The sequence below is a fragment of the Cyrtonyx montezumae genome, unplaced genomic scaffold, assembly GCF_038088225.1.
Source record: "Cyrtonyx montezumae isolate F1298 unplaced genomic scaffold, pur_monq_1.0 scaffold_3, whole genome shotgun sequence".
NCBI lineage: Eukaryota > Metazoa > Chordata > Aves > Galliformes > Odontophoridae > Cyrtonyx > Cyrtonyx montezumae.
In genome coordinates, this window is record NW_027072034.1 from 147,200,788 (window position 1) to 147,226,241 (window position 25,454).

At 38.4% G+C, this 25,454-nt stretch overlaps 1 protein-coding gene across 2 annotated transcripts in view; it reads left to right on the forward strand.

Annotated features, from left to right (window-relative positions):
* LRRK2 (leucine rich repeat kinase 2) overlaps positions 1 to 24,630 on the forward strand; it is a 63,820-nt gene extending 39,190 nt beyond the window's left edge. The window contains exons 29-51 of one of the 2 annotated variants that reach the window (XM_065743587.1): positions 142 to 371; positions 1,340 to 1,467; positions 2,593 to 2,811; positions 4,771 to 4,972; positions 5,578 to 5,666; positions 6,610 to 6,797; positions 7,635 to 7,789; positions 8,664 to 8,810; positions 8,961 to 9,152; positions 9,833 to 9,979; positions 10,306 to 10,406; positions 10,536 to 10,726; positions 11,381 to 11,541; positions 12,288 to 12,458; positions 14,065 to 14,165; positions 14,842 to 15,036; positions 16,064 to 16,257; positions 16,547 to 16,619; positions 17,417 to 17,601; positions 18,670 to 18,822; positions 19,566 to 19,774; positions 22,228 to 22,302; positions 23,960 to 24,630. In XM_065743587.1, coding sequence (XP_065599659.1) covers positions 142 to 371; positions 1,340 to 1,467; positions 2,593 to 2,811; positions 4,771 to 4,972; positions 5,578 to 5,666; positions 6,610 to 6,797; positions 7,635 to 7,789; positions 8,664 to 8,810; positions 8,961 to 9,152; positions 9,833 to 9,979; positions 10,306 to 10,406; positions 10,536 to 10,726; positions 11,381 to 11,541; positions 12,288 to 12,458; positions 14,065 to 14,165; positions 14,842 to 15,036; positions 16,064 to 16,257; positions 16,547 to 16,619; positions 17,417 to 17,601; positions 18,670 to 18,822; positions 19,566 to 19,774; positions 22,228 to 22,302; positions 23,960 to 24,081 — 3,628 coding nt within the window. In that variant the 3' untranslated portion in view covers positions 24,082 to 24,630. Of the gene's footprint in view, positions 1 to 141; positions 372 to 1,339; positions 1,468 to 2,592; positions 2,812 to 4,770; positions 4,973 to 5,577; positions 5,667 to 6,609; positions 6,798 to 7,634; positions 7,790 to 8,663; positions 8,811 to 8,960; positions 9,153 to 9,832; positions 9,980 to 10,305; positions 10,407 to 10,535; positions 10,727 to 11,380; positions 11,542 to 12,287; positions 12,459 to 14,064; positions 14,166 to 14,841; positions 15,037 to 16,063; positions 16,258 to 16,546; positions 16,620 to 17,416; positions 17,602 to 18,669; positions 18,823 to 19,565; positions 19,775 to 22,227; positions 22,303 to 23,959 lie in introns of those variants that run through there. The other variant, XM_065743588.1, reaches the window with a different exon arrangement.
* Positions 24,631 to 25,454: the final 824 nt, after the last annotated feature.

Sequence of the window (25,454 nt, forward strand, 5' to 3'; positions counted from 1 at the left end):
TTAGAATCCCAGTAATACCAAACTGATACTGAAAATTTGAAGGAAGTCATATGTTTTTCAATCCTTGCTTGGTCTCGAGCTCTGTTGGTGTTTTCCTGTATTACACATTTCTGTGAGTTCTGCCAACTTCTTTCGTGACAGATTTCTTCAACAACGACTGAAGAAGGCTGTACCTTATAACAGAATGAAGCTAATGATTGTTGGAAACACAGGTAGTGGAAAAACGACACTGTTACAGCAGCTAATGAAATGCAAGCGAACTGAGCTGGGCTGTCCAAAAGCTACAGTAGGCATTGATGTAAAAGACTGGATCATTCAAGGGAAAGGCAAAATGAAAAAAGAGCTTATATTAAATGTCTGGGATTTTGGAGGTATGTTGAGAGCTTACTATTCTTCATTGTGGACTTCTTCAACACATTAATGTGTTGCTTATTCTTAGAGTGAAATTTCAAATTGTAGACAGTAAAATTATGCAAATTTTCACCAGGAAGCATGTAACCACCATGTATTCGTTAGGGAATTCTGCAAATTGGCACAAAATTCTTCGTTTATATAAAGCCTCAGGAATTTCTCATCACCAAAGGTGGTTTGATCATTCATTTCAACCATAACACTCTAGAATGATAAGAAATTGCTCTTTATCACCAGAGGAACCATCTTCCATTCAAATCTGTTTTTCCCTTTTGTAGTCAGGGCCTCTCTGGGCTGTACAATGCCACTGTTGTGTAAGATCACAGAAGATTTAGGGACTGCATCTGGGAGATTCTTGAAGCACTTCTAAAATGTAGGGGTGTTTCAAACTATGGAAAAGCTATTTTTAAACCTTGGTCTGTGAGCAGCTTAATACAGCCTATATCACAATGCATCTGCATGCATGTTAAATGGCTAGCTTCAGTTGTGACACTTCGTGATCTCAGTTGCTGTGCATATGAATAAGACTCTTATTTTGAAGTTGGTGAAATGATGAATAAAAGGAAGGAGGGGAAAAAGAAGAGAAGGAGCGAGGAAGAAAGCAGTTCAAATTTTGGCGATTTGGAGATTTTATAAGAAGCATGATTTTTGTATGCAGCAACCATCTCTATCCATTTGTTGAACCTTACAATTCTTGATTGAAAACTGGCTTACATATTTCAACACTGCATTTCAATCAATGAGATACCACAGAATATCTACCTAAAATTCATAGTTATTGCATGTTTTCTATTAATTCAGATTATTTTTTGCGAGCATTAATTTCATTTGTGAAGTAGTGGTCTGAGAGCAAGTGTTATGCTACTTTTTATGATCTGAAGATGCTCAGTGAATGAAGTTCTAAACAGTGGGAATTTTTTATCATTAGGACAAGAGGAGTTCTACAGTACCCATCCTCACTTCATGACCCAAAGAGCTTTATATCTCGCTGTTTATGATCTCAGCAAAGGAGAAGCAGAGGTGGATGCCATGAAGCCATGGCTTTTTAACATCAAGGTATTAAGCAATAGATATCTACAGAATGGAATGCCACGTTCCAGGGAGCTGTTGTTGAACACAAATTAGCCACGAATACTTTTAGAGAGGAGAATAGCAAAGAATCTCTTCATCAAATACAACTAGTAAGATGAAACAGGTGCTGAAATGTATTATAAATTGGATAATTTGAAAATGAAAAGATGGATGCCATTTTGTACTTAGCATGGTAGAGTGATATGCAGAACTGTTTGCATGTTCTGGCAATATTTTGGATTGCCTGATAAAAATAAGAAAGCAGTTATATTAGAAGGATAACAAGTTAAGCATGCTTTTTCTTCCACACCACTGTAATTTTGGGGGAAAATGGAATTTCACTTGTATAAAACTGACTAGATGGTGGTTCAAAGTCACGTTAAGTTTATGCTTAGCATCCTGTTGTTAAAGGACTGATCCCAGGGCTATAATAGTGAACTTGATCTTAGAGTCTGCCTGTGTATTTTCCTTTTGCTGTGAGTGTGTTGTTTTTTTTTGCTTTTGATGAAGTCACCCCCTGGTGAACATCACTTGTCTTTTGCTTTCAGTCTTATTAGCTATAGTTGGGCAATGCAATTACATCAGGATTTTGTATATGGGTCCTGTTAAGCTTATCTTTTTCACTTTTTTCACCTTGAGCAGTGATACAGTCAGGTAAGCACTGGTAAAGAGCACTTCTGATGCGTTCTCCTCTGCTATGCAGTGCTTGCTGGTGTTTTGTTGTTGCACTGTTCATCTGACAGCTGGCATAGTACCCTGTGCTTTTCCACTTCATTAGTCTTTTCTAATGAAAAATACAGTTGCCTGTGTTACTGCCAGTACTATTGATCTACCAAGAATGAAATCCAGACCTAAGCCACTTCGTTTAAAAAGTGTATTCTATAGATTTCTGGTTTTGAAGTTTAAATTTGTTCTGAATAAAGGCACGAAGTAGTATTTCAGATTGAGATTTACCCACTGCTCAAGCTTAGAAGAGGTATGTTTAAAAAGAAAAAGGAAGCAGTTTGTTATATCATTGTATTGATTATTTTGACCGAATTGTTTGCTGTTTGCATGCATATAAAATAGCATCAAGACTGAGTTAATGGATTATATGGATATTGCTCACAGGCACGAGCTTCAACATCCCCCGTCATTCTTGTTGGCACCCACTTAGATGTTTCCAATGAAAAGCAACATAAGGACTGCATGAGTAAAATTACTAGAGAGTTGCTGAACAAGCGAGGCTTTCCTGCAATCCAAGATTATCACTTTGTGAATGCTAAAGAAGAGTCAGATTCCATTATGAGACTTCGGAAAATCATAATAAAGGAGAGTCTTCATTTCAAAGTAAGATGCATACTCTTTGTAACATTGAAAATATTCTAGTTTTAGTAATATTTTAAGACATTAATTGAACACGTAATTCAGTGCATTTTTTATGTGGTAACCTTGCCTTCTATACAATGCAGACGCAGCAAAACAATGATGGAAATTTAGCAGTTTTGATTTTATTTATTACCAAGAAATCAATTTAGTAAAATCTCAGTTAAGTTTCTTTCTCAAACACTGAGACCATAATTAGAATATTTAATTTAAAATTGTCCATCCTTTTCTTATGAATAAATCTAATAAAAAACTACCAATTTTTGTTGGTTAGTAAGATCTAAGTGCAGTTATAAATATTGCAAGATTTCAGGGGATCAGAAAAAAGATTTTGTGATTTCTGAAAGCCAACTAATTATTTATTTACTGATTTGTTATTATACTATGTAATAGAATTCTTAGAAGGAGAAAAGTGAATGGAAACAGGGGAAGACCTTCTGGGTTGAATGATCCTCCTAAACTGGAGAGTCTGCTCATAGTTCTTTTGTCTGTAAAGTCATTCCACCACCTACTCACTTGTTGCCTACTTAGTTAGGGCATCAAACTCTGAGTGAGAGCAAGCAGGGAGAGAGTAATCCAAGCATGGAGCTGGTAGGAATAGCAGAAAGAACATGGCTGTTTTAATTTTTCTGCTCATGCAATATTGATCATATTATATACAGTGTCATAACCTGTTCAAGAGAGAAAGTGATGTCTTGTGCTTTGAAAGTCACAGGCCGAACTTCATAAATCACAGCAGAGCCCAGATTTCTTCTAAATTACTGCTCTGATGATTTTCAAGAGCAAATTCTGTATTTATGACTAGCCTCACACTGTTGTGTTACAAAGGAGGGGAAGAGTGGACACTCCTCATGTTCCTCTCTGAGAAGCCATCAGCTAAGCCACATCCTTTAACTGCCCATCTTCATTCCACTGTTTAAGGGATAGTTAACCAGTGCAGTAAAAATTGTTTCTTTAACACCCATATCCATTCTGACTATGTTTTAAACTGATGTTTAAACTTCCATATGAAAGTAAGATAGTCCAAAGGATAGGAGATATTTCCATAAATAATATAGACATTTTCTGAAAGGAGTTACAAGGTACCTGCCTAGAACTTCATTAAAATGGACTAAGCACTAAACATGACCCTCAAATGCTTTGAGTCTTTGAACTTAAACAAGATAGTAATTACCTTCCTGACACATAAAAATGTCACAGTGCATTGGTATTTAACTTCTTTGAGAAACTAAGAAGCCGGTTGGGAAATGTTAGGACAATTGTTCCCCATTTCCCCCACAGTACAACTTATTCAGCACCTGTGCAGAATGAAAAACCTGACTGATCGCTAGCTTCTACCAAAGGTCAAAGCATGTGTCCAGGAAGGAACTTAGGCTACAGGAAACAGGAACAAAATACTTGGCTGTGACACTAATCTTGCTGGATTTATTCTCTTCTGTTTTCCACTATCGCTGTCAGTTGACTGTGGAGACTCTTACTTAAGTGACTTCCCTTTTCCCTCTGACTTGTCTAGAGACATGTCTGGAGACATTGCAGATTACAAGGAATGTGATTTTTGTCCTCTGTTAACACAAGATGTATGGCATTATCTGTTCATACAGGGAATGTTGTCCTTTTACTTCAAATCAGAGCTGCTCTTTGTACCTCTTAGATGTCATTTTTTGTTATTTTCCCACAAATGTGTAATAGAGCAGTATATTCTTCTATGCTTTTTCTTTTATAGAAAGACATGCATACATTAATTCTGAAAGAATTAGTCCCATCTATTTTTCAGAAACCACATTAGTCGATTAGTGTTCTTATTCCTTGTTGCTGCTTGGGTTGGGCTAATATACCCAGCTTACATCTGAGTTGCAATATTATGAGTTTGCACTGTATATTAATTAATTAATACATTTAATATTATTATTCTGAATTGTACAGATCAGAGATCAGCCAGTGGTTGGTCAGCTGATTCCTGACAGCTATCTGGAGCTGGAGAAGAGAATTTTGCTGGAAAGGAAAAATGTCCCAGTTGAATTTCCTGTGATTGATCAGAAACGATTACTAGAAATGGTACAAGAAAACAAGTTACAACTGGATGAAAATGAACTCCCTCATGCAATTCACTTTCTGAATGAGTCAGGTAAAATACAGTCTTCAGTGTATGTTTCGTTAGCATTTTGTTGCAAATCTGCAGCAGGCAAGACTTGTATGGATTTCTAAATTTCACATGAAGTCAATCCATTGTGTGTAGCTGAAATGCTGCCCTTGGGTGAAATAATACAGTTTAATAATCCCCATCATTATGTTATAAGGGAATTTCATGATAAAAAGCATTACTTGTGTCACAATTTGTGTGTCTTGTCACTCCCTGAAAATACCACACTGCTGGTTAGCTTGTAAAATGCCTGAAGAAAGGTACAAGTGCTGTAACAGCTTGAAGAAACGACAGGTGAGTGACAGCTTGTCTCAGCACTATACAGAGCTCATAACATTAAATAATCAACAGCATAGAGCATAGCTACTTGACCAAAAATACCCAAGTCATATTACAAACCTAAAACAAAACTTCTGAAAATAAAGGTAAAATTGAACAAACCAAGATACTGCCATAAATGCAATAACTGAATTTAATATTCAAATTGATTGTATCAAGTCACATAAGGAAGGCAGCCCAGAGTGAGGTGGTTATGTTGCTTAATACAGAGCATGAGGAAGGTGTTGGTAATTACAGTGTGTTTTGTGCAGGTGTACTACTTCATTTTCAGGACCCGGCGCTACAGCTAAGAGATCTGTACTTCGTAGATCCTAAATGGCTGTGTAAAATCATGGCACAGGTCAGTCTCTGCCTTCTGTATCTACATTCATGACAATTTTTCCCCTGTACAAAACCACTGTAACTTGTCAGTGATTTTTTCACTATTTCTTTACAGTTTCATGATTTGGTATTTCTTCACGGCCCAAATTCCTTTGCATTCTAGACAGCTGCCCATCTCAGTTTGTCCATTTCTTATGCTGTAATGTCCAACAACATTTAATCTGCAGTGGACGCAGGAATACATTTAGAGTAAAAATACCTCAGGGATGCACAGTAATCCCAGAGGATCTTGAGAAGGTGGAGGAAAAAGCAGAAACTGTGGATTAAAGTAGTAATAATGAGTGAGGAGAGGTCCGTGTATGCTTGTACTGGTGTTGTAGGAAAGGGAATGATACAGAATCACGTGTTAGGACAGAAGAGTCTGCTTGAGTGAATCCATAACTGAATCTTGATTTAGAAACACCACTCTCAAACTTTTTGATAATTATTCATGTGACCTTACCTCTGAAATTTTACCTGTCATTCAATGGAGGAAACAGGAATTCAAAAATGTCATTTTGAGTCTATAAAGCTGGTGGGGGGGTAGGAGTGAGAGAAGACTGGGGACATGGTATAGTCTGCACTGCTCTGCTTGTGTGAAGTGCTGATAGGAAAAATCACGGTGCATATGCTTCTTTCAGACTACACCTCCACAGATTAGCTTATAAAATATGTTTCCTTATAGTATGAAATAGTGAAAGCTACTAAAGAATGGTAGCACACTAATGGTTTGGACAGTTTAAATTTCATCATCGCTGTCTCCTTGCTGGTTAACATCATGAAGTCATTGGTTTCACTGTGACATAGAGTCCAATTTTCCACCCAAATAATAGACTATCAAAAATTTCAGGGAACAACATTAGTAAGGAAAATTCAGTTTAATTATGACTATACATCTCAATTTGTTTTACTTTTTTGGAAAGATTTTGACTGTGAAAGTGGAAGGCTTTTCTAAATATCCTAAGGGAATTGTAAAACGCTCAGATGTGGAAAAATTCCTTTTAAAGAAGAGCAAATTTCCTAAGATCTACATGTCACAATACTTCAAACTTCTGGAAAAGTTTCAGATTGCTTTGCCATTAGGAGAGGACCAACTACTAATCCCAAGCAGGTAAGCAAAGACCCACAAATGTGCCATGGAGAGTGATCAAAATAAATAGCTCCCATCAGGCTAGTTAGCTAGCTTAACTCATCAACAGAGCAACTTGGCATTTGAAGGCATAATACATATTGATTACTTAGTAAATGCTGTCAGAGACATGTTAAATTGATCTTGTAGCAGATAAAGCTGACATCTTTGAGTAATAAAATGCTTTATGAGGAAAGTACTTCTTTAATAGTAATCGTGCTCCACAACAGGAAGATTATTATTTAGCCTTACATCATGATCTGCTGACATTTCAGATATTTATTGCATTGTAAATTATAACCACGAATTCTTACAACTTATTTGCTTGAAGTCAGAACCAGTCAAGTTACTCAGAGGCAGAATCTCTCCAAAACAGCACAGTGATTAAATGCAACTGCAAAGATGTTCTGAGTGTGATCTTTTTGCACTGTCTGAAGGAGGTAATGGTTTCTCTGCCTCAGATTTCCCCAGTGTGTTAAATAATGCTTATTTTTCTTAACGAAGAGAGTGTTACGTGGTTGGATTTTTGTACAGCCTTCAAAGTACTGAATAGGTAATTCTTTCCTGAATGCCTCTTAGTTGCCTGATAGGTGTCTCAGGTACATTTGATATCTGATTTTTGGAGAGGATGTGATGAGTTTGAATTATAGCAGAAACTTACTTTACCACAAACAGAATAAGCAGATACACTTTCTGTTGCTGGATTGTTTGTATTATTCATTTATTTATGAATCAATTTTGCATCATAAATAATATATGCCCTCAGTCAGTTTGGATAAATACATCAATAAACACAGTATAATATTTCTATTCTTTCAGTTTGTCTGATCACAGACCTGTTATAGAGCTTCCTCACTGTGAAAATTCGGAAATTATCATCAGGCTTTATGAGATGCCATACTTTCCTATGGGATTTTGGTCCAGGCTGATCAACAGGTTGCTTGAAATATCACCTTACATGCTGTCAGGAAGAGGTATAAATCTTTTACTTCAGAAACATTAGTGGGCATATTTCCTCTAAACATGAACACTTACATTCTACAGCTCTAATCCCAAAATTTTGATTTAGTTATTTTCTGTCTGCTCAGAAATGTAAGAAAAATAGCAGTGGTAGATTTGGTAATTTACAAGTGTCCAGGAACAATTACTGCATGAGATCTTCATGGCAATGAGCAAAATCAAGTGAAGGTGTAAGAGGCCTATTTCTCTCCTTTGAGGAACTCTTCATATGTATGCAGTATTGTCATTTGATTCCACAAGGAATACAGGAAAGGATAAGTTTTCTTCACAGAAAGATAGGTTGATCAGTTCTCCTTATATGAATGTCCAAAAGCTCTGCTTTGGTCAGAAATTGTGATTTTTTTGTAATTTTTCTCTACTTGTTGTTTTGACTTGAGATTTAGCTCCTGAACTTTGCAATGTCATTCATCTTTGATTTTTGATATGTGATTTATGAAAATCAGTGATGAGAAAAATGTGCAAAATATACATTGATAGTCTACAAATGCTACTTATAACCATCTCCTGAGTATAGAGTTCCAGTTGCATCTTGCCATGAGTGTGTGGTAGAGGAAAATCTTATATCACTGATTTTTTTCACATGTGGTTTAAGATAGTCTCTATTTAAAGCTGAATGTACTTAAGCGTTTGTGTGATCCCGGCATTATTTACTGTCTCATTAAATATGTAGCTTGTAGCTTTGCCTTATTTGTGGGGCTGTTCTGACTGCAAAGTTGTAGCCTCCATTTTGTTTGTGATTTGTCATAACCATGCAGTGATAACTAAACATATCAAAAAATGGCTTTCATATTAGAGATCAGATTTTTAATTATTATTTCTATTTTCCAGCACGAGCTCTTCGTCCTAACAGAATGTACTGGAGACAAGGCATCTACTTGAATTGGTCTCCTGAAGCTTATTGTCTGGTGGAATCAGCAGTATTTGACAACAACCCAGACAGTTTTTTGAAAATCACAGCACCTTCTTGCAGAAAAGGTTAATTATTCCTGAGAACTGATTAGTGCTCGAGTTTGATTGCAGCTTGGCATTTTGGTTTGTTGTGCTTTTGCCTTTTGGAATGCAGAGTTTAGCTTTGTATTTGTAAGTCTGGCAGATAGAGGCTGTAATTTCTCTGTTTTGTTGAAGGTTGCATCCTTCTGGGACAAGTTGTGGATCACATTGATTCTCTTATGGAAGAATGGTTTCCAGGTTTGCTGGATATAGATGTATGTGGTGAAGGGGAAACACTGCTGAAGAAATGGGCTCTGTACAGTTTTGAGGATGGTGAAGAACATCAAAAAATATTGCTTGATGACTTACTTAAAAAAGCTGAAGAAGGTATATAAGTTTATGACATTTGAAGTACATAGTTAAATTTTGTATCCCAGGCATCTACTTTGTAACATCTGGGTACTTCATGTTATTTTAAAGCGTTGTCATTTCTGTTGGAAATAGTTCAAAAGTGTAAGACAAAAGCCACTTAACTCCTTTTTGTTGTTGTTGTTGTTTTAATCCAAGAGATGTCTAGCTGTACAATACAGGACAGATTGCAGCTGCTCAATATTGTAGTGTATAAATGGGAACAGTGAAGAGTATTTCTGTCATGGCACTGATACTGCAACTTCATTCATGTAATTGAATCTGGCACATAGTAAAACTGCTACTTGATCTTTTTAGATCATGTACAGCAGTAACTTGAAAGGCAGTATTCACATGCTAACAGAATTCTTTCTCTTTGTAGATAGAAACATCTCTGGGTTAAATTGGGTGTTGTGACATAGCAACAGTCACATTTGATTAGTACAGATACAGAACCTTGAAAATAGTTGAACATGTAGAAGTTGAATGGGATAGTTAGTGTTCTGTTATGTATGTTTCTATACACACACACAAGCGTATGCCTACACGTATATATGAATTTCATTATAGGTATATTCATCGTGTGCACTTTTAGACATCTGTGTGTCTTTCAGTGCCTTTTCACTGATGACTGTGCAAGTCTAATTTATTTTTCTTAGGAGACCTCTTAGTAAACCCAGATCAGCCAAGGCATACCATTCCCATCGCTCAGATTGCTCCTGACCTGATCCTGGCTGATTTGCCTAGAAACATTATGCTGAACAATGATGAGCTGGAATTTGACAAAGCTCCTGAATTTCTCTTGGGTAAGTGTTACTCTGTAGGTCTTTTTAGAAGAGCTTACATTGACAAATCTGTTGAAATCAGTTCTGCGACGTATGAAAGACAATTTAGAGATTACTACTCAGTGGAAATGTATTTTTTAAGGTATACAGAATTTCGGGTTACTCAGTTCAGAATTTTTCATTAACTTTCAAACTAGGACACTGTTTTGCATGTGTTTAGATTGTTGATCATGAAGTTTAACAGTGAATGATCCACACAGTTTGAAATTGGACCCTTTCAGCTGTTTTTGAGAAATGATTCATACACATTTGTTTTTAATATTCTTTTCAACTTCGTCTTTGAAAAGGTGATGGTGGGTTTGGATCAGTGTACCGTGCTTCCTATGGTGGAGAAGAAGTTGCTGTAAAGATTTTCAATAAACATACTTCCCTCAGGCTCCTAAGACAAGTAAGAAATGACACTTTGTGTTCTGTAGTGCTGCTTGCGAAATACCAACCCTGGTGAAGAGCATAAAAAATTCAGACCATTTCAGAGCTGTGCTACCCATGGTATTTCATTTGATTTTGTGATTTTCAGGAGCTTGCAGTGCTTTGTCACCTCCATCATCCCAGCTTAGTGTCTTTGCTGGCTGCTGCTGTCCGTCCCCGGATGCTGGTGATGGAATTAGCCCTTAAAGGATCTCTTGATCGTTTGCTTCAACAAGACAAAGCAAACTTAACTAGAACACTTCAGCACAGGATAGCTCTGCACGTAGCTGATGGCTTAAGGTAAATATGACTCCCATGTTCCTATAGAAATGGGTTATAACTACAGTTTGGACATACTAAAAATTAAAAGCTTATCTTTTTTTTTGCATCTTCAGCAAAACATTTCCTGGGTCAGACAAATACCTGTATTTTTTCTGACTGATTTGCTGGTATAGAACACAAGATTTTGTTACCTAATTTTTTTTTGGTTGTGATTTTATTTTCTGGTAACAAGTGGTGCTCATAGTAGAGATAATGGCAAAAGCATTGATTGGAATTTGCTGTGTGCCTGTGGATTCTGTATTAAAGTGTCATAGAAATTAATTGAGTACATTTTTACATTTCTGAAAGTCCATGAATGTCCTCAGAAGCTGTGGAAGTGTGACTGTGAAACCACAGAAGCTGCAAAATTTGCACAGAAAATTAAACTTCTGAGACTGTTGTCAAACAGCCAGTGACACTTCAGATAAGACTTAGCACTAAAATTCTACAGTGCTTGTGTGGCAGTAAATTCTATATCAAAACAATTCTGAAGTTATTATTTAGTAAGGCAGGGTCATACTTTTGAAACCACGGTTTCCTGTTGTGGGAATGATGCAGTTAGTGTTTGTGTGTACATGCATCCCTGAATTGTGAAGAATAAATAATTTTAATAAATACTTCTTTGGTTAACAGGTACCTGCATTCAGCAATGATCATTTACCGTGATCTAAAGCCTCACAACGTTTTGCTCTTTACCCTGTATCCCAATGCAGCTGTCATTGCAAAAATAGCTGACTATGGCATTGCCCAATATTGTTGCCGAATGGGAATAAAAACCTCCGAAGGCACACCAGGTCTGGAAAAATGCTTTGCTTTACATTGATTCAAAAAATAGTTAATACATTTTTTGTTTTACACTGTAGTTGAAATGCCAAAATGTAGTCATGGTCGTATTACACACTGTGATACCAGATTCATACCTCTCAGCCTTTCTACTATTTATGCTTTAACCCCTCTTAGAAGAATTAAAAATCACAGAATCATGAATCCTTAGAGTTGGAAGGGAGAAGTCTTGTTTTAGTATAGATTTTGAGATATTGAAATTGTACTGCTAAAACTATTTGTTGTTTTAATTTTCAGTAATGCATGGTTAGGTCTTTTTTTATTTTTAAGGCAATGGATAACTGCACTGTTCTCTCCCCTGACAGTGAACTAAATTCTAAAGCACTGAACACTTGAGGAACTACAAATGGTTCCTTTAAGTCTTTGAAATTATGACATATGTTGTAAGTCAAGTGTTGAGTGTTAAGCCTTCAAAAACACTGCAGACTTGTCTTTCATTCTAATTTTCATGATAAATTAATCATTTTATATGTACCAGTGCAGGAGGTCTGTAGCTAGCATGCCAACTCCTTCCTTTACACTGATTGCTGATATTTTGGGTAGTCTGCCATATGCAAACTATTTCAGCCCAGAAGTAGTGTGACATTTTTGGTTTACTTCCTGTGATATTTTCATCATTAAGTGTTTACTTTTACAAGAATAAAGATGACTTCAACTTGGTATGAATCATAACTATTAATGAATTATTTATTTGCAGGATTTAGAGCACCAGAGGTTGCCAGAGGAAATGTTATTTACAATCAGCAAGCTGATGTGTATTCATTTGGCTTGCTTCTCTATGACATTTTAACAGGAGGAGGTAGAATAATGGAAGGTGTGAAGTTTCCAAATGAATTTGATGAGTTAGCAATACAAGGAAAGTTACCAGGTATGCTTTGTTTCTTCTAGATTTAGCAGGAAAGTGGGCCATTTGCTCTGCCTCCTCTAAAGTAACTGTCTTGCTTTATATTGTATCTGATGGTGATCAGAGGAAGAGCCTGAGCAACACTTTTTAGAGACTTCTCATTCCACACAGTCTTAAAATAGTGAGAGTCATCTATTCAACAAGATGTTGTTTGTAACTTCAAGGCAACAAGTTGGTTCATTTTATAAAGAAATAGAGATTTTCCATACTTGCAATTTTGTCCGACCTAACTTAAATGAGCATTGATAAAGGTATCTTCTAAAACCATGTCTGGACTTGACCCTTACCTACTACTTTGTTTATGTATTTTATGTAATGTGATGTTAAAATAAATCCACTTCTCTTCTTTGATCGTGATACATTACATTAAAAAATCAGTGATTGAGAAGCTGCTTATCTCAGAATTTTTTTAAAAGACTTATAGATGCGCTGTCTTAAGAAGTGGCCACTACCCCTAAAGGTTTTAAATCGTAATCCCTTTTAACATGTCAGTCCTGCCTAGCTATGTAGCATTCTTCAAATGCCATATGCATTGCAATATGTAGTTGTTGGTTGCTGAAGAAAGACTAAGCAGGGTGGTCGTGATGTAGTCAGCTGAACAGTGTAACTCATGGTGTTCTCATTTGCTGCCCTGCAATAGAGGGTATGAAATGTTCTTTATGGCTGAAAAGTTACTCCATCTAAAAAAGGACAGTTGATCTGATATGTCTTTTCCGTTTGAGAGATGGAGAGTTCATACATTTTCTAGTCTGTAAAGAGAATAGTCCAGTTGGTAATAATGATCAGGAGTATTAATTTCTGGAGATAACAGAGCTCCATCTGTATATATGGTCATCAGTTATATATTTCCACCACAGAGAGGACTGGCTGAGTTCACTAGTAAACAGAGCCCATTGTTGGCTGAACAGAATATATTCATTTGCAGGTTTTATTCATTCCTTATTCATGCTACCTCTGCCTAATGTAGGACTGAGAGTATCTGGTGTAGATGCTGATGAGTCAAAAAGAAAAGCAGTACAAGCACTGTTACTCATGAATGATTTGTTCCTACAGTGGTCGGTGCCTATAGTGACAAGATGCATGTCCACTGAGTGGGGATTTAAATTTCCATCTCTCAGAAATACTATCTGGAGTTGCTTATCTGAACTGCCATACAATTTATCAAAAAGTTCATCTGTATTACCAAACACAGAAGAATAAATCTGAGGGGGAAAAAAAATTGTTGATAGGAACTGAAAAGATTACGGGCAGAAATTATATTGCCCGTGAGTGGTCAGCATGAGTCATTCCATAACTCACAGATATCTGATTCAGTCCTCATGAAAAGGGACTGAATCCATTTACTTCAACTGCTTATAATGAGGAAGACTCTAACTCTGTGACTCTCATTTTTCTGTAATAGCAGATGAGCAGTTCCAAGCTGTCCATAGTGACATTTTGCCTCAGAGAGTGGTATTAGAGCAGTTTTGTAAGAAGTGAAAGGAATTGTTAAAATAAGGAGAAAGTTTTTCAGAGCTTGTGTTTCTTATATAAAAGGCTGGCTAAGAAATTATCTAATTTTTCATTTAAGATCCTGTCAAAGAATATGGGTGTGCTCCCTGGCCTAAAGTTGAACATTTAATTAAAAAATGTTTGAAGGAAAACCCTCAGGAACGACCAACATCTTCCCAGGTATTACTTAGTGTGCTTATTAGTATTTCTGTGATAGATGATACCATGAAGTTATTGTGCTTTCTAAAAAGAAATTGCAGGTTTTTGTTAGTAAGTGGCACAGTGCTTTTAATGTTGTTCCCCTTCTCTGGAATGAAAACAGCCATGGAATATTGCCTGCCCTTATTACCCAAGATAAACTGTTCCATTTGGATTTACCAACCATTTATTGCAGCCTTCCTTGTTTTGCTCTGTACTGATGATAATGAAACAGAGCACGGATTACTTCATATTTTAACTAGAGTTATGCAAAATATCAGCACAGATTCCTTACACTGTTCTGTGCATGTGAGAGGAGGGACAGTGACGTGGATCTGAAATCTACTGCCTGTTATCACACATCATGTTGCTCCTTGTGAAATTTTGAAACATGCCTTAATCCCATTGATTTCCTGAAAAATAAGAAAACTTATTTTTAGAAAGAAAACTTATTTTAAATAAGAAAATATTTTTAAGAAAACTTTCAGAGGAAAGCTGCGGGGTGAACATTGCTCATCAATAACAGTATATAAATCAGCAGGACTGCTGAGATAGTATGTGTGTGTTCCGTACAACCTTGTTACCCATTCCTTGTTATTTATTTATCCCTGTACAAGCCCTTGTTATTACCATGTGCGTGCTGTGGCTCTCTTTGTAGGTATATGAGATTTTGAATTCCGCAGAGCTTATCTGTTTGATGAGGTACATTTCAATACCCAGCACTTCCACAGCAGAGTGCATGGTAGCTGCTAATCAAAGCTGCAAGAAGGCAGGAGTCTGGATAGGCAATGGGAACACTGAAAAAGCACAGCTTTCATTTGTTAACCTAAATACAGAAGGACATACTTGTGAGGTATGTGTGAAAGTTGTCATTTATTCTAACTTTGTTGGCACTCAGATGTGTTTCAGAAGAGTTGACTGCATTTGAACAGTAGGATATTGTTTCTGGACAATTCAGCTTTGAGAAATCTTGGAGAGAACAAAGATTTCTTATAAATGAATCATCCTTGCATCTATGAAACATGACAGAAACACTCTATTTTCCCTTTCTGCCATCCTGCCTGAACTTTTGGCTTATACTGTCTTTCCAACACTATGTTTCTTTCTTGCACTAAGATGGAAGCTATTTCTAGCATGGAGGCTTGGATGAGAAGTAATATCTATACAGTGCTTTATGTCTCCATGTCCTCTAAGAATCCAGCTCGTCTCTTACTAATTCCTCTCTTCCTGGGAATGTTACCTCCTTCTGACACTCCGGGTGATGACCTTCAGCTCTCTTGATTGGCTTTTTCTTCATCCCAGTCTTGTGCCAATAGGAAAGTTTTACCCAGGCTTGATGAGCTGTGATGTCCATATGTTTCTCTTCATCTTCCAGTACTGAGTATGACTCATCATCAAAGCTTTTTAAATTGTATTTCCATGAAGAATCTGCCATCTGTTGATCATGATACATTTGAATTAGTAGACTTGGTAAAAATTGAATAGCTTATTTTTCTAAAGCTAAAATGGGAAAAAAAAAGAACCACATTAGACCTGTAGCTTTAGTGTTAGTAGCTAAACTGAACCAATGTTGTGTAGCTCTGTTTGCTTAAAGCTGTGATGGCTTTAAGATCTTCATTAGAATAGGGAGATCATATTTTTTTTAGTATTCATCTTAGAGATTTTCCCATGTGCTGTTGGGATCCTTCCCAGCACTCTGAAGATAGATGGTACAGTTGTGTTCTGCTAATCAGGAATTAGATGTCACAGAGGAAACCTTCATGGGAAGACTCAATGCCCATGAGGACTGTACCTTTTGCTGCCAGCAATTACTAGTGTTTACCTGCATTGAAAATATAACCGTATTGCTGGGTTTTTTGTTCTATTTTTTTCTGACTCAGGATATTGCAGATAGTAAAATTCTAAGTTTGGCGTTAGTGACCCTTCCTACTGAGAAAGAAAACTGGATTGTGGCAGGAACCCATTCTGGATCTCTGTGGGCAGTTAACACAGAAGATGAAACAAGACGGCACCGTCTGCAGAAGATGTCAGATTCCATCACCTGTTTATACTGTAATTCACTTTCAAAGCAAAGGTATATATGATTTTTAAATATTTTGTGTTACATTTTGAAAATGCCACTGAACAGAGATGTTCAGAAGGTGACAGCTGTACGTTCACGAGATGGTTTTGTTCAAACAGCTGCCTCTTTTGTCCGTGTTTTATACCCAGTGTGTCTGGAAACTACAATCACAGGTGTTGGTATTTGCTTTTAGTGTCCAGTGAAACTCTTGAAGTACCAGAAGTGACTAATTCAATTTTGTCTTACCTGATTAGTGCATTTTTTTGAAATCATTATTTTATTTTGTTATATTTTATTTCAGCAAACAGAAGAATTTCTTTCTGGTAGGCACAGCTGATGGTACACTGGCAGTGTTTGAAGACAGAGCAGTAAAGGTAGATTTATTCTTTCCAGTCTGTTCTAAAAATACTGCCAGTAATATGGAAAGCAGTTACTGATAGTGGCTTTATTTCATGCAGCTTATTTTAAATTGCTTCTCTAAAACTAAAAATTGTTTTCCTGTACAGTCTGAGGGGAGCTGCACATGCTTTACAGTACATGTTTTAACCAATAGTTAAGAGGGGAAAATGCATTTCTCATTTTAGGACTCAACAATTCTGTGATTCTGATAGGCCTGAGTAGAGAGTGGCATTAATGGTCACTATTTGGAATATTCTGAGACCATCTCCTTTAGTTGTTGCTATTATAGTTCTTTTTTTTTTCTTTCAGTCTGAGCTATATTTTCCCTCTGTAGAAAGGATACTTCAAGAGGACAGTACTGTTTAGATTCCCTGGAGTTCAGAGCTCTGTTCACAGATCAGATGCAGAAATGCCAGCAGCCATTCCTGTCGGCTGGTTCCTGAGGGTTAGCTCCTGGCCATAGACAACTTAGGGCAGTTACAGGGTTACAGTGCACTGCAAACTAGAATATGGCCTGGTCTGGAATTTCTCTAGGATATCAATGTGGCTTTCATGAACTGGGCCAGCAGTTGTAGAGGTTATGAGTCCCAGCTCTGTCCTATTGCTTCTCATGCAGGCTGTTTTCTTTGGGTATTCATAGTGGGCCCACAGTACCTGCAATTCTGCATCATGTGTGAATATTCTGTGGGTTGTGTGGCATTGCTTTAACAATTCCTACTTTGTCTGTATGCTCCTTGTATGTTTCTAATGGAGAGTATATTTCTTCCCACAGTGTAAAGGTGCAACACCTTTGAAGATACTAACTATAGGAAATGTTAGCACACCACTGATGTGCTTAAATGAATCCATGTATTTAAATGAAAAAAATATAATCTGGGGAGGCTGTGGAACAAAGCTCATAGCGTTATCTAGTGATTTCTCTGTCCAAAAGCTGATTGAAACCAAGTCAAGCCAACTGTAAGTTTTTTCACTTGTCTCTTTTCTTGTTTCAGATTTCTGACAGTACTTGATATGATGTCTTGTTCCAGATCTGTTTGGGGTTTTTAAATTCTTCTTTCCATTATTTCCTTCCATAATATCGATGAAATACAGTGTGCATTAAAATGAGATCACTGAATAATGTGTAGAGCATTCGTAGCTGCTTTTAAACAAGGGGAAAGCATTGTTACTACATAAAGGATTTATGAAGTCTGTACATATTTAAAAACTGTTTAAATGCTAACCATCACTTTTCTCCCTTGATGGCATTTGTGTAAGCTTTGATTGCTTTCTTCAGAGCTACACTCACATATTTAGTGCAGCATTTGTCCTTATGTGCCAGTATGGCAACCTTTGTCATGTGTAGGTCAGTCGTGTGTGACTGCTGACCTCTCAGTATTTAGAAATTAGAGGCTGAAGTTTTTGGTTGACAATAAAATTGTCTGAAACAAGTAACATTAAGGAAAGCAGCAGTGTTGTTGGCTGTTGTCAGGTGTCTGTGATTTGGAGCTGCTCTTCAAGACATTGAAGAGGCAGCGAAATAAGATAACACTGATAATTGCAGGGCTGATAATATTTTGATAGGTAGATCTGGCATTAGTGAGAAATTCATATGTAGAAAAGTCGACCAAAAGGCAATTGGCTGCAGAACCTCACTACTGCTTTTTAGACTTAATCATCCTCAGTAAGTGACCCTTATGGTCTTGTGGGCCCTGGAGCAGCTGTGAAGTAGCTCCAAATATTGGAAGAGTGGTAAAAAAAGGTGAAGTTTGCCTTGCTTTGATGTGGGCATTTGTGGTTTGAGCAGATAGGTAGGAAAGATTTGGAATACAACTCCAGGGATATCACCAGTGCAACCTCACTACTGTGAGAATAATTTACCCCAAAGTGTAGGAAGGTTACAGCAAGTCCTTTCAATTGTATTCCAGCTCTCTTGGGTTTTAAGGCTGAATTAATCTTTTAAGAGTTACAGACAACTTTATCGTGTTCAGTTTTTTTTTTCTGCTGGATGTTTTCTGTGGTTCTGACTGGAGTTCTCTCTTCTAGGTTCTGTCACAACGCTTACAGTGATGCAAACATCATTTCAATAGCAGTAGACAAATCCATCTACTTGGCAAAGAAAAACAGCCATTTTGTGGAAATCTGGGACAAGAAGACAGAAAAGCTTTCTGAACTAATTGACTGTGCACGTTTTCTTAAGTAAGTACTTCATTTCAAACTGATGGCCTGTTGCATAGAAAGCTGGCTGAAGGTTGCCTTCTCCAGCCTACATTTATAATGTGCTAGACATATATGCCTCACATTTCTGGAGATAAGGGGCTTGCCCAGTTCACTGGGAGAATTTCTTTCTTCTGGCCCAGAAAATCAAAATATCCCATGCAGAATCTCAGTTCTCTAAGACCTTCATTATATTTCACAATTTGTGCTTTCAAGAAGATTAATTTAACTCTATTGAAGTAGGAAGAAAGTCTTTTGCTGTCCTTAGCTGATTGGATAAGATAGTTGTGATTTGTGTTCAGTTACTGCCCGCATCTCCTAATAAAAAATGTCTTCCCTCTACATCAGTTCTAGTTGCAGTGACAACAATTTACATTTGCATTTAAATTGTTCCTCTTCCTTAGTGTTCTACATCCATTTGATGTTTATGGTGAAGGCTAGGAGGAGCCCTAGGTGTGCTCCTCCCCCTCTGCAGTGACCTTATTCTCCTGCAAACAGAGGGCAAACAGAGAAGTGTACCTTCCTCCTATGTAAAGATATTTTCCAGCACACAGGTTGGCTCTTAGAAGTCCAGTAGTTTTCATTTCAGATTGTTTATCAACTGATTAGCACGAGACCTTTCCAGTTTGATGAATGATCATTTAAAAGGCTGGTATTGAGGGATTCTAGCAGCTGTGGGATAGCGTGCTGCCAACATTTCATACAGATTCTCTCCACACTTTTAGGGATGAAGTGGAAAAATTAAATAAAGAATCAAAACATAATGTTGCTTATTCTGGAAGAGTGAAGACAATTTGCCTGCAGAAAAATACTGCACTGTGGGTAGGGACAGGAGGAGGACATATCCTACTACTTGATCTATCGACACGTCGCCCTGTACGAGTTATAGATAACTTTTGTGACTCTATTCGAGTCATGCTAACAGCTCAGCTAGGTAAGTAAAGCCATCAAAGGACAAGCACTTGCAGGTTGGTGCCAAGTGGAGGATCACTGGCTTCTGTCTGATGTGGTGTTCCAGGAACAGATTAGCATTTTCCGTGTTCTGTTCATCCGTACTATTCTTCTGCTGTCATCTTCACTCAGTGTCAGACAGACCAGTGTTAGCTGAATACCACAGGCTGCCAGATCTGTGCCCACTGAAAACAGCAGCTCTTCCCTGGCTTGTCTCTGATCAGCACCTGAACACACCCACCTTCTCTGGACCCTTTGTGCCATGCTTCAGCACAGCCTTCGGTCCTCTGTCCTACGCACATTGTCTTAATCTGTGTCTGCCTGTGTTGATTCTTCATCTTAAGTTTTTTGCTTCTGGTTTCTCTCCCTGTGGAGCTCATTGTGTTTTAATTATTTTCCTTAATTGCTTATTTCCTACTTGTCTTCTACCATATTTATTCAAGAATCACAGAGTCATTAAGGTTGGAAAAGACCTTTAAGATCATCAAGTTCAGCCATCCTCCTGACCTACCAAATCCCATCATTAAACCATGTCCCTTCGTGCCATATATGCATGTTTCCTAATACTGCCAGGGATGGGGCTCCACCATCTCCCAAAGCAGCCCATTCCAGTACTTGATTAACCTCTCCCTGAAGAAATTCTTCCCCCTGCTCCATCTAAACCTCCCATCACCCCCAGGCCTTGTTCTGCTGGACAGCTTTCCAGCTACTCTATCCTGAACCTGTACTGCTGCATGGGCTTGTTATGAGCTCGGTGCAGCACACAGCACTTAGCCTTTTGTATGTCATTCAGATGCTTTATTCGGGCTTGGATCACAGGCAGATAGCAGCAAAGCTGGAGGGGTGTCCCCAGCTTGGACTTAGGTTGATACATATGTGCTGTTCCTGTCACCTTATGAGGCTGCTGTGGTGCAGCGAGCTCACAGTGCTGACAGTGCTGTATGAATCAAAAAAACCTCCATTTTCCTCTGGCTTGCTTTTGCCTGGCACTGCAGGTTCGTAGTCTGTTCAGTTGTCAGCTGTAAGTGTGCCAGCTGGAGTCCACATCTACTAACACAGTCCTTCTGGTTACGAGTCCTTCTGGTCCTGATAGCTGCAGTATTAGTGCTGTAAAGGGACTGTTCTATTTTTAGTGTTTTGAACAGATAGAATAGTGACTATAAAAATAAGATTCCTGCCTCACATTATTGCCATTGATAGGAAAATTATATAAAGTAAAACGGTGTGACTGAAAAAGCTTTGAATCTCACATGCTTGGTCTCCAGGCTGCACAGCACTTCTAATCTAAATTTTATAGAGAGAAATGTTAATACTTCATGAGAAATAGATTGCTTGCATTTGCACGTGACTCAAGAATGGCAAGAGAGACTGATTCACGCTGTGTGATGTGTACTTTTTCCTTTTGATCATTGTCTCCCAGCAATTATTTATAAAGGCTTGGCTTTTCTCCTACATTCAAAGGCTTTGGTTCCACAGGTGTATTCACAGAAGCCCTGAAAATGGCACCGTGGCACTGTGGCACCGTGGCTGATGAACTCTTCTTTGTTTTAGCATTGAAGTTTGTAATGGCAGTGGCTATTTTAGGAAAAAAGGATTGTCAGATGCTGAGATATCAGTTTATCTTTAGTTTACATATGAGTGAGTGAACCTCTTTTTCTAATTCTGTTGCTTAACAATTGACATTAACACACAAGGCATCATCTTTAGAGGATGGTTTATTTGTAAATATACGTCGTTCATTCTGTAAGTGAAAATTTAGGCTTCCCTATAGTAAGCAAGGCCCCTAGACTGAGGAAGAAACCTTGCACTTGAGTTCCCATCCCTTTGGTATGAAGTATGGACAGAGCTAGTGGCCAACAAGGCACGCAGTGAATCCTCTGGCGATGGGAGATGCACCATGTTCCCACCAGCCCTCTGCAGTCCAACCAGTCAGCCTTCCCAGTCGTTTTTCACATTATTCCAGAGGTACCTTACTGTGATCCATCCCCTCTTTCTACTTAGTTCAGAACGCTTTTCATGAGTTTGTGTCATATTTGATTGTTTCATTTGTTTACAAGCAAACTGATTGCTGGCACTTTGTGCTGAGCGTTGGAACTTGGTTTGCAGCCTGTGCCTTCACTGTGGCATCTGTTTTCTGTGACTGCTACCCCTGCACGTGGTAGATAGCAGGGTACTTTGTTCCTCAGCTCGTTCAGCAGGCTGAACAGCTGATCCAGGCTTTGAACTCTGGTGAACCCCCACCAGTTAATAGAGGCATTAACTGTATTGTTTTGTTTTCGTGTCGTTTTTTTCTCATGGTTGGTGACTATGAATAAAGGGCCCAAAGAAAAAAACTCTGGTTTCTGTCATCTTCGCAGCATCCATAAGCTGTTTCTGTCCTTAAATTGAAAGCTTGCCATCAAGATTAAAATTGCACCTTTTGTTTCTTTGAAAAAGGGAGTCTGAAGAATGTGGTGTTGGTTTTGGGATACTGCTACAAGAGTGACACCGAAGATGACAAATACCACAAAGGTACCTGAACTGTGTTCTGTTAATTTCTATTGTTAGTGAAGCAGAAACTGTGATGCTTGGCTGCCCTCTGAGATATGTTTGGAGAGCGGGTGATCAACATTTGATATACTGTTATCAAAATTACTTTTAGTTTTTGCCATCTGTTATATTTCTGGGCTCCATACAAAATTGATTGGATGAAGATACTCTTTGAAGAGCATATGATTTCTGTAAAACTCTATTTGGAGAGTAATTGCCCTTATCTGCTCAGAGAATGTGTCAAACGGATTTGCAGAGGGGCCTCACGATAACTCAGTGTTATTGTGAACGATGTGGATGGAGGAATAATGTCTCTGCTTTTCAGGTTAGCAGACAACACTTAGCTCAGAGAAGCCATGAGCACAGTGGAGGACAGGGTTGGAAGTCACAACAACCTTGACAGATAGAACAAATGGTCTGGAAGGAATTGGATACAGTTCAGTAAGGACAGATGTGAGACCTCTAATGTAATTAGGAGAGATCTATTGTACCAACATGAGGAAATGGCTTAAGCAGTGGTACTGAAAAAAGGTTTATTTTGATCACAGGCTGAACATGAATCACCACTGTCACGTTCCTGCAAAAGAGGCAAAAACCATTCTTGTGCCAGTAGAAAAAAGTGCCTTCTCTAAGACATGGGGACTAATTCATATACTCTGCTGAGCTCTGATAAGGCCTCTGCTGGAGGAGTATGTCCATCTGGGACACTGCTGAGTGATCTGAGCTGTTAGGAATAGTCCAGAGGAGAGAAACGTGACCTCTGGGGAAATGTTGAAGATAAATTGCTTAATAGAAAGAAAGCAGGCAGAAGTCATGATAATAGGCTTCAAATATGTAAATAAAGAGGAAGGGAATAAACACTTCAACATATTATTCCCTGTGGTTAGGAAAAAAGCTGAGCAGTTTTTACTACAGCAAGGGAGATTATTTCATACTAAGAAGAAGAAGAAGGCAGACTAAGAAGAAGGAAGAGCTTTCTCACAATTAGGATAGTGAAGTGCCAGAACAGGAAGATAAAAACTCCATCTTTGTTTTGTTTTCCTAAGAAAGTTATAATTAATGCTCCCACTGATTCCCTTCTTCAGCTTTCTCCCATCCCTGTTTCTGACACTCTTGATAATGTGGCAATGACAACATAAAGTTAAAAGGTGGCAAGCATAGATGAACTGACTGTAGTAGAATAAGACTCAGGCTAAAGACTGAAGAAGTGGCCCTGTTTCAGTATTTTCACTACCTTATGAAATCAGTTGTCAGAGAATGGCTTTTGAGCCTCTTAAAGCATTCCAGGTATATCTGTTCAGAAACAAAGATGAAATTGTATGCAGGCACCTCAGTATTAGCATTGGCCATAGCTCAGGTCAACACCTCACGGACCACAGGTGCCAGAAATGGTTTCTGCTTTTAAATGGTTTAAGAGCTGGAATCCAAACTGTTGTGCAAAGTCAAATGGCAGTAACCCATAACTTCATTACCACAAGCCGAAGGTGTCATGCAGCTTAGCTTCCAGGCCCCAAATATTATACCTCAGATGAGCAATTAATGAGCAATTAAAAGATGAGGAGACAAGCAAAACCACTTCTACTTACACAGTAATAATTCTCATTCACCCCGTTGCCATTTTCTTTTTTTCCTTTCCCAGAATTACAATCCTGCGTGTCAGTGTGGGACATTAACCTCCCCCACGAAGTGCAAAACCTGAAGAAGCACATAGAAGTGAGACAGGAACTAGCTGAAAAAATGAAGAGTTTCACTTTGGACTGAAAAAAGCCCAGCAAGTGCAATTCCCTTTTCTAGACTTGTGCCCTAACTCACTGTGCAATACTCATGGGTGGCTTCCTGTTGTTGGGCTCCTTAACCCAAACCAGGAAAAAAATGTCAGGATCTTCCCAAGTCATTATGTACTAAGAAGAAAGAAGGGTGTTATGTTAATGTTTGAAAGGACAGAAAATCATGGAGAATTTCATAATCTAAGGCATTGTCCTGTGTCTGTTTACTCATGAAGTTGTGCACCGAGCAACTGCAGCTCAGCTTCAGGATAACTTCGTTCATCTGGTTTTTGATCCCTCCTCAGTTGGGAAGAAGCCAGGAGACTGAGAACAGCCCTGCTTTACTTCATTATCTCCAGAGTTGACACCGCAGTAAGAAGCAAAAGCACAGGCTCTGTTTGCTTGCTGCAGTCTGTGTGCTTTTCTCTGATGACTCATGTTTTATTCATGCCAGAGCTCTTGGCCTTGGCCAAACGAAGGGAAATATTATATTTTATATATATAACCATGTTTAAGGAGTAAATGTAATGACCACATCGCTCCTCGTGCAAACAGCAGGCAGAACGCAGTCTTTGTTCCATGAATCACTGACATTTTCCTTTGCGATCAGAACGCCAAAGTGTGCTAAAATAATGTGATGTCTCCAAGTTCAGAGCCTGCACGTTGGTGCCCTCTTGCAGCAGTGCAGTCTGCCTTGATCTGAGTGATGGAGTCACGGAGTTTGGAACGTTTCCAGCCACGTACATCTATTGCACAGCTCACTTTTGAAAGCCAAGGGAAGAGGTTGAAAACTCCTGATCGAAACACTGCCACAGCTCGTGCCACAAAGAAGGCAGCGTGCTGCAAGTCCTTGGTGCAGCTGCCTTGTCTGCTTGCCTCAGTCTGAGGGAGGGAAAAAAAAGAAAGGCACTTCAATATACAGTGTGCAGTTTCCACTTCGGTGTGTTTTAATTTATATAATTATTTGCAGGTAAGCAGTGAAACCTCAAGGAGTGTAGGAATTGGCCCTCTCCCGTGCATAACTCCCACCAGAACTCCCGTGCCACACCTCCATTGCTGTCCACCCATCGGTCCAAGCTGCTGCTTACAGCCTTCACCACTCTAAGTGCCTTTGTTCCAACCATCAGAAGACAGATCTCATCCTCTTGCCACGATACCAGGAGAACCCACAGAGCAGAGTACTCAGAGCCACTGCTGAGTTTATCCATGGAGCAGAAGGCTCAGCACCCACAGGCTCTCAGTTCTGTTTTCCCAGGTTTGAAGAACTTCCATACTGTCCTATTTTCTGCTGCTTGTGGACTCAGGATTCCTTTCAGATCTGTACCACAGTTTTTTATGCATTCTTGTATTCTGCATACAGAAGATAAT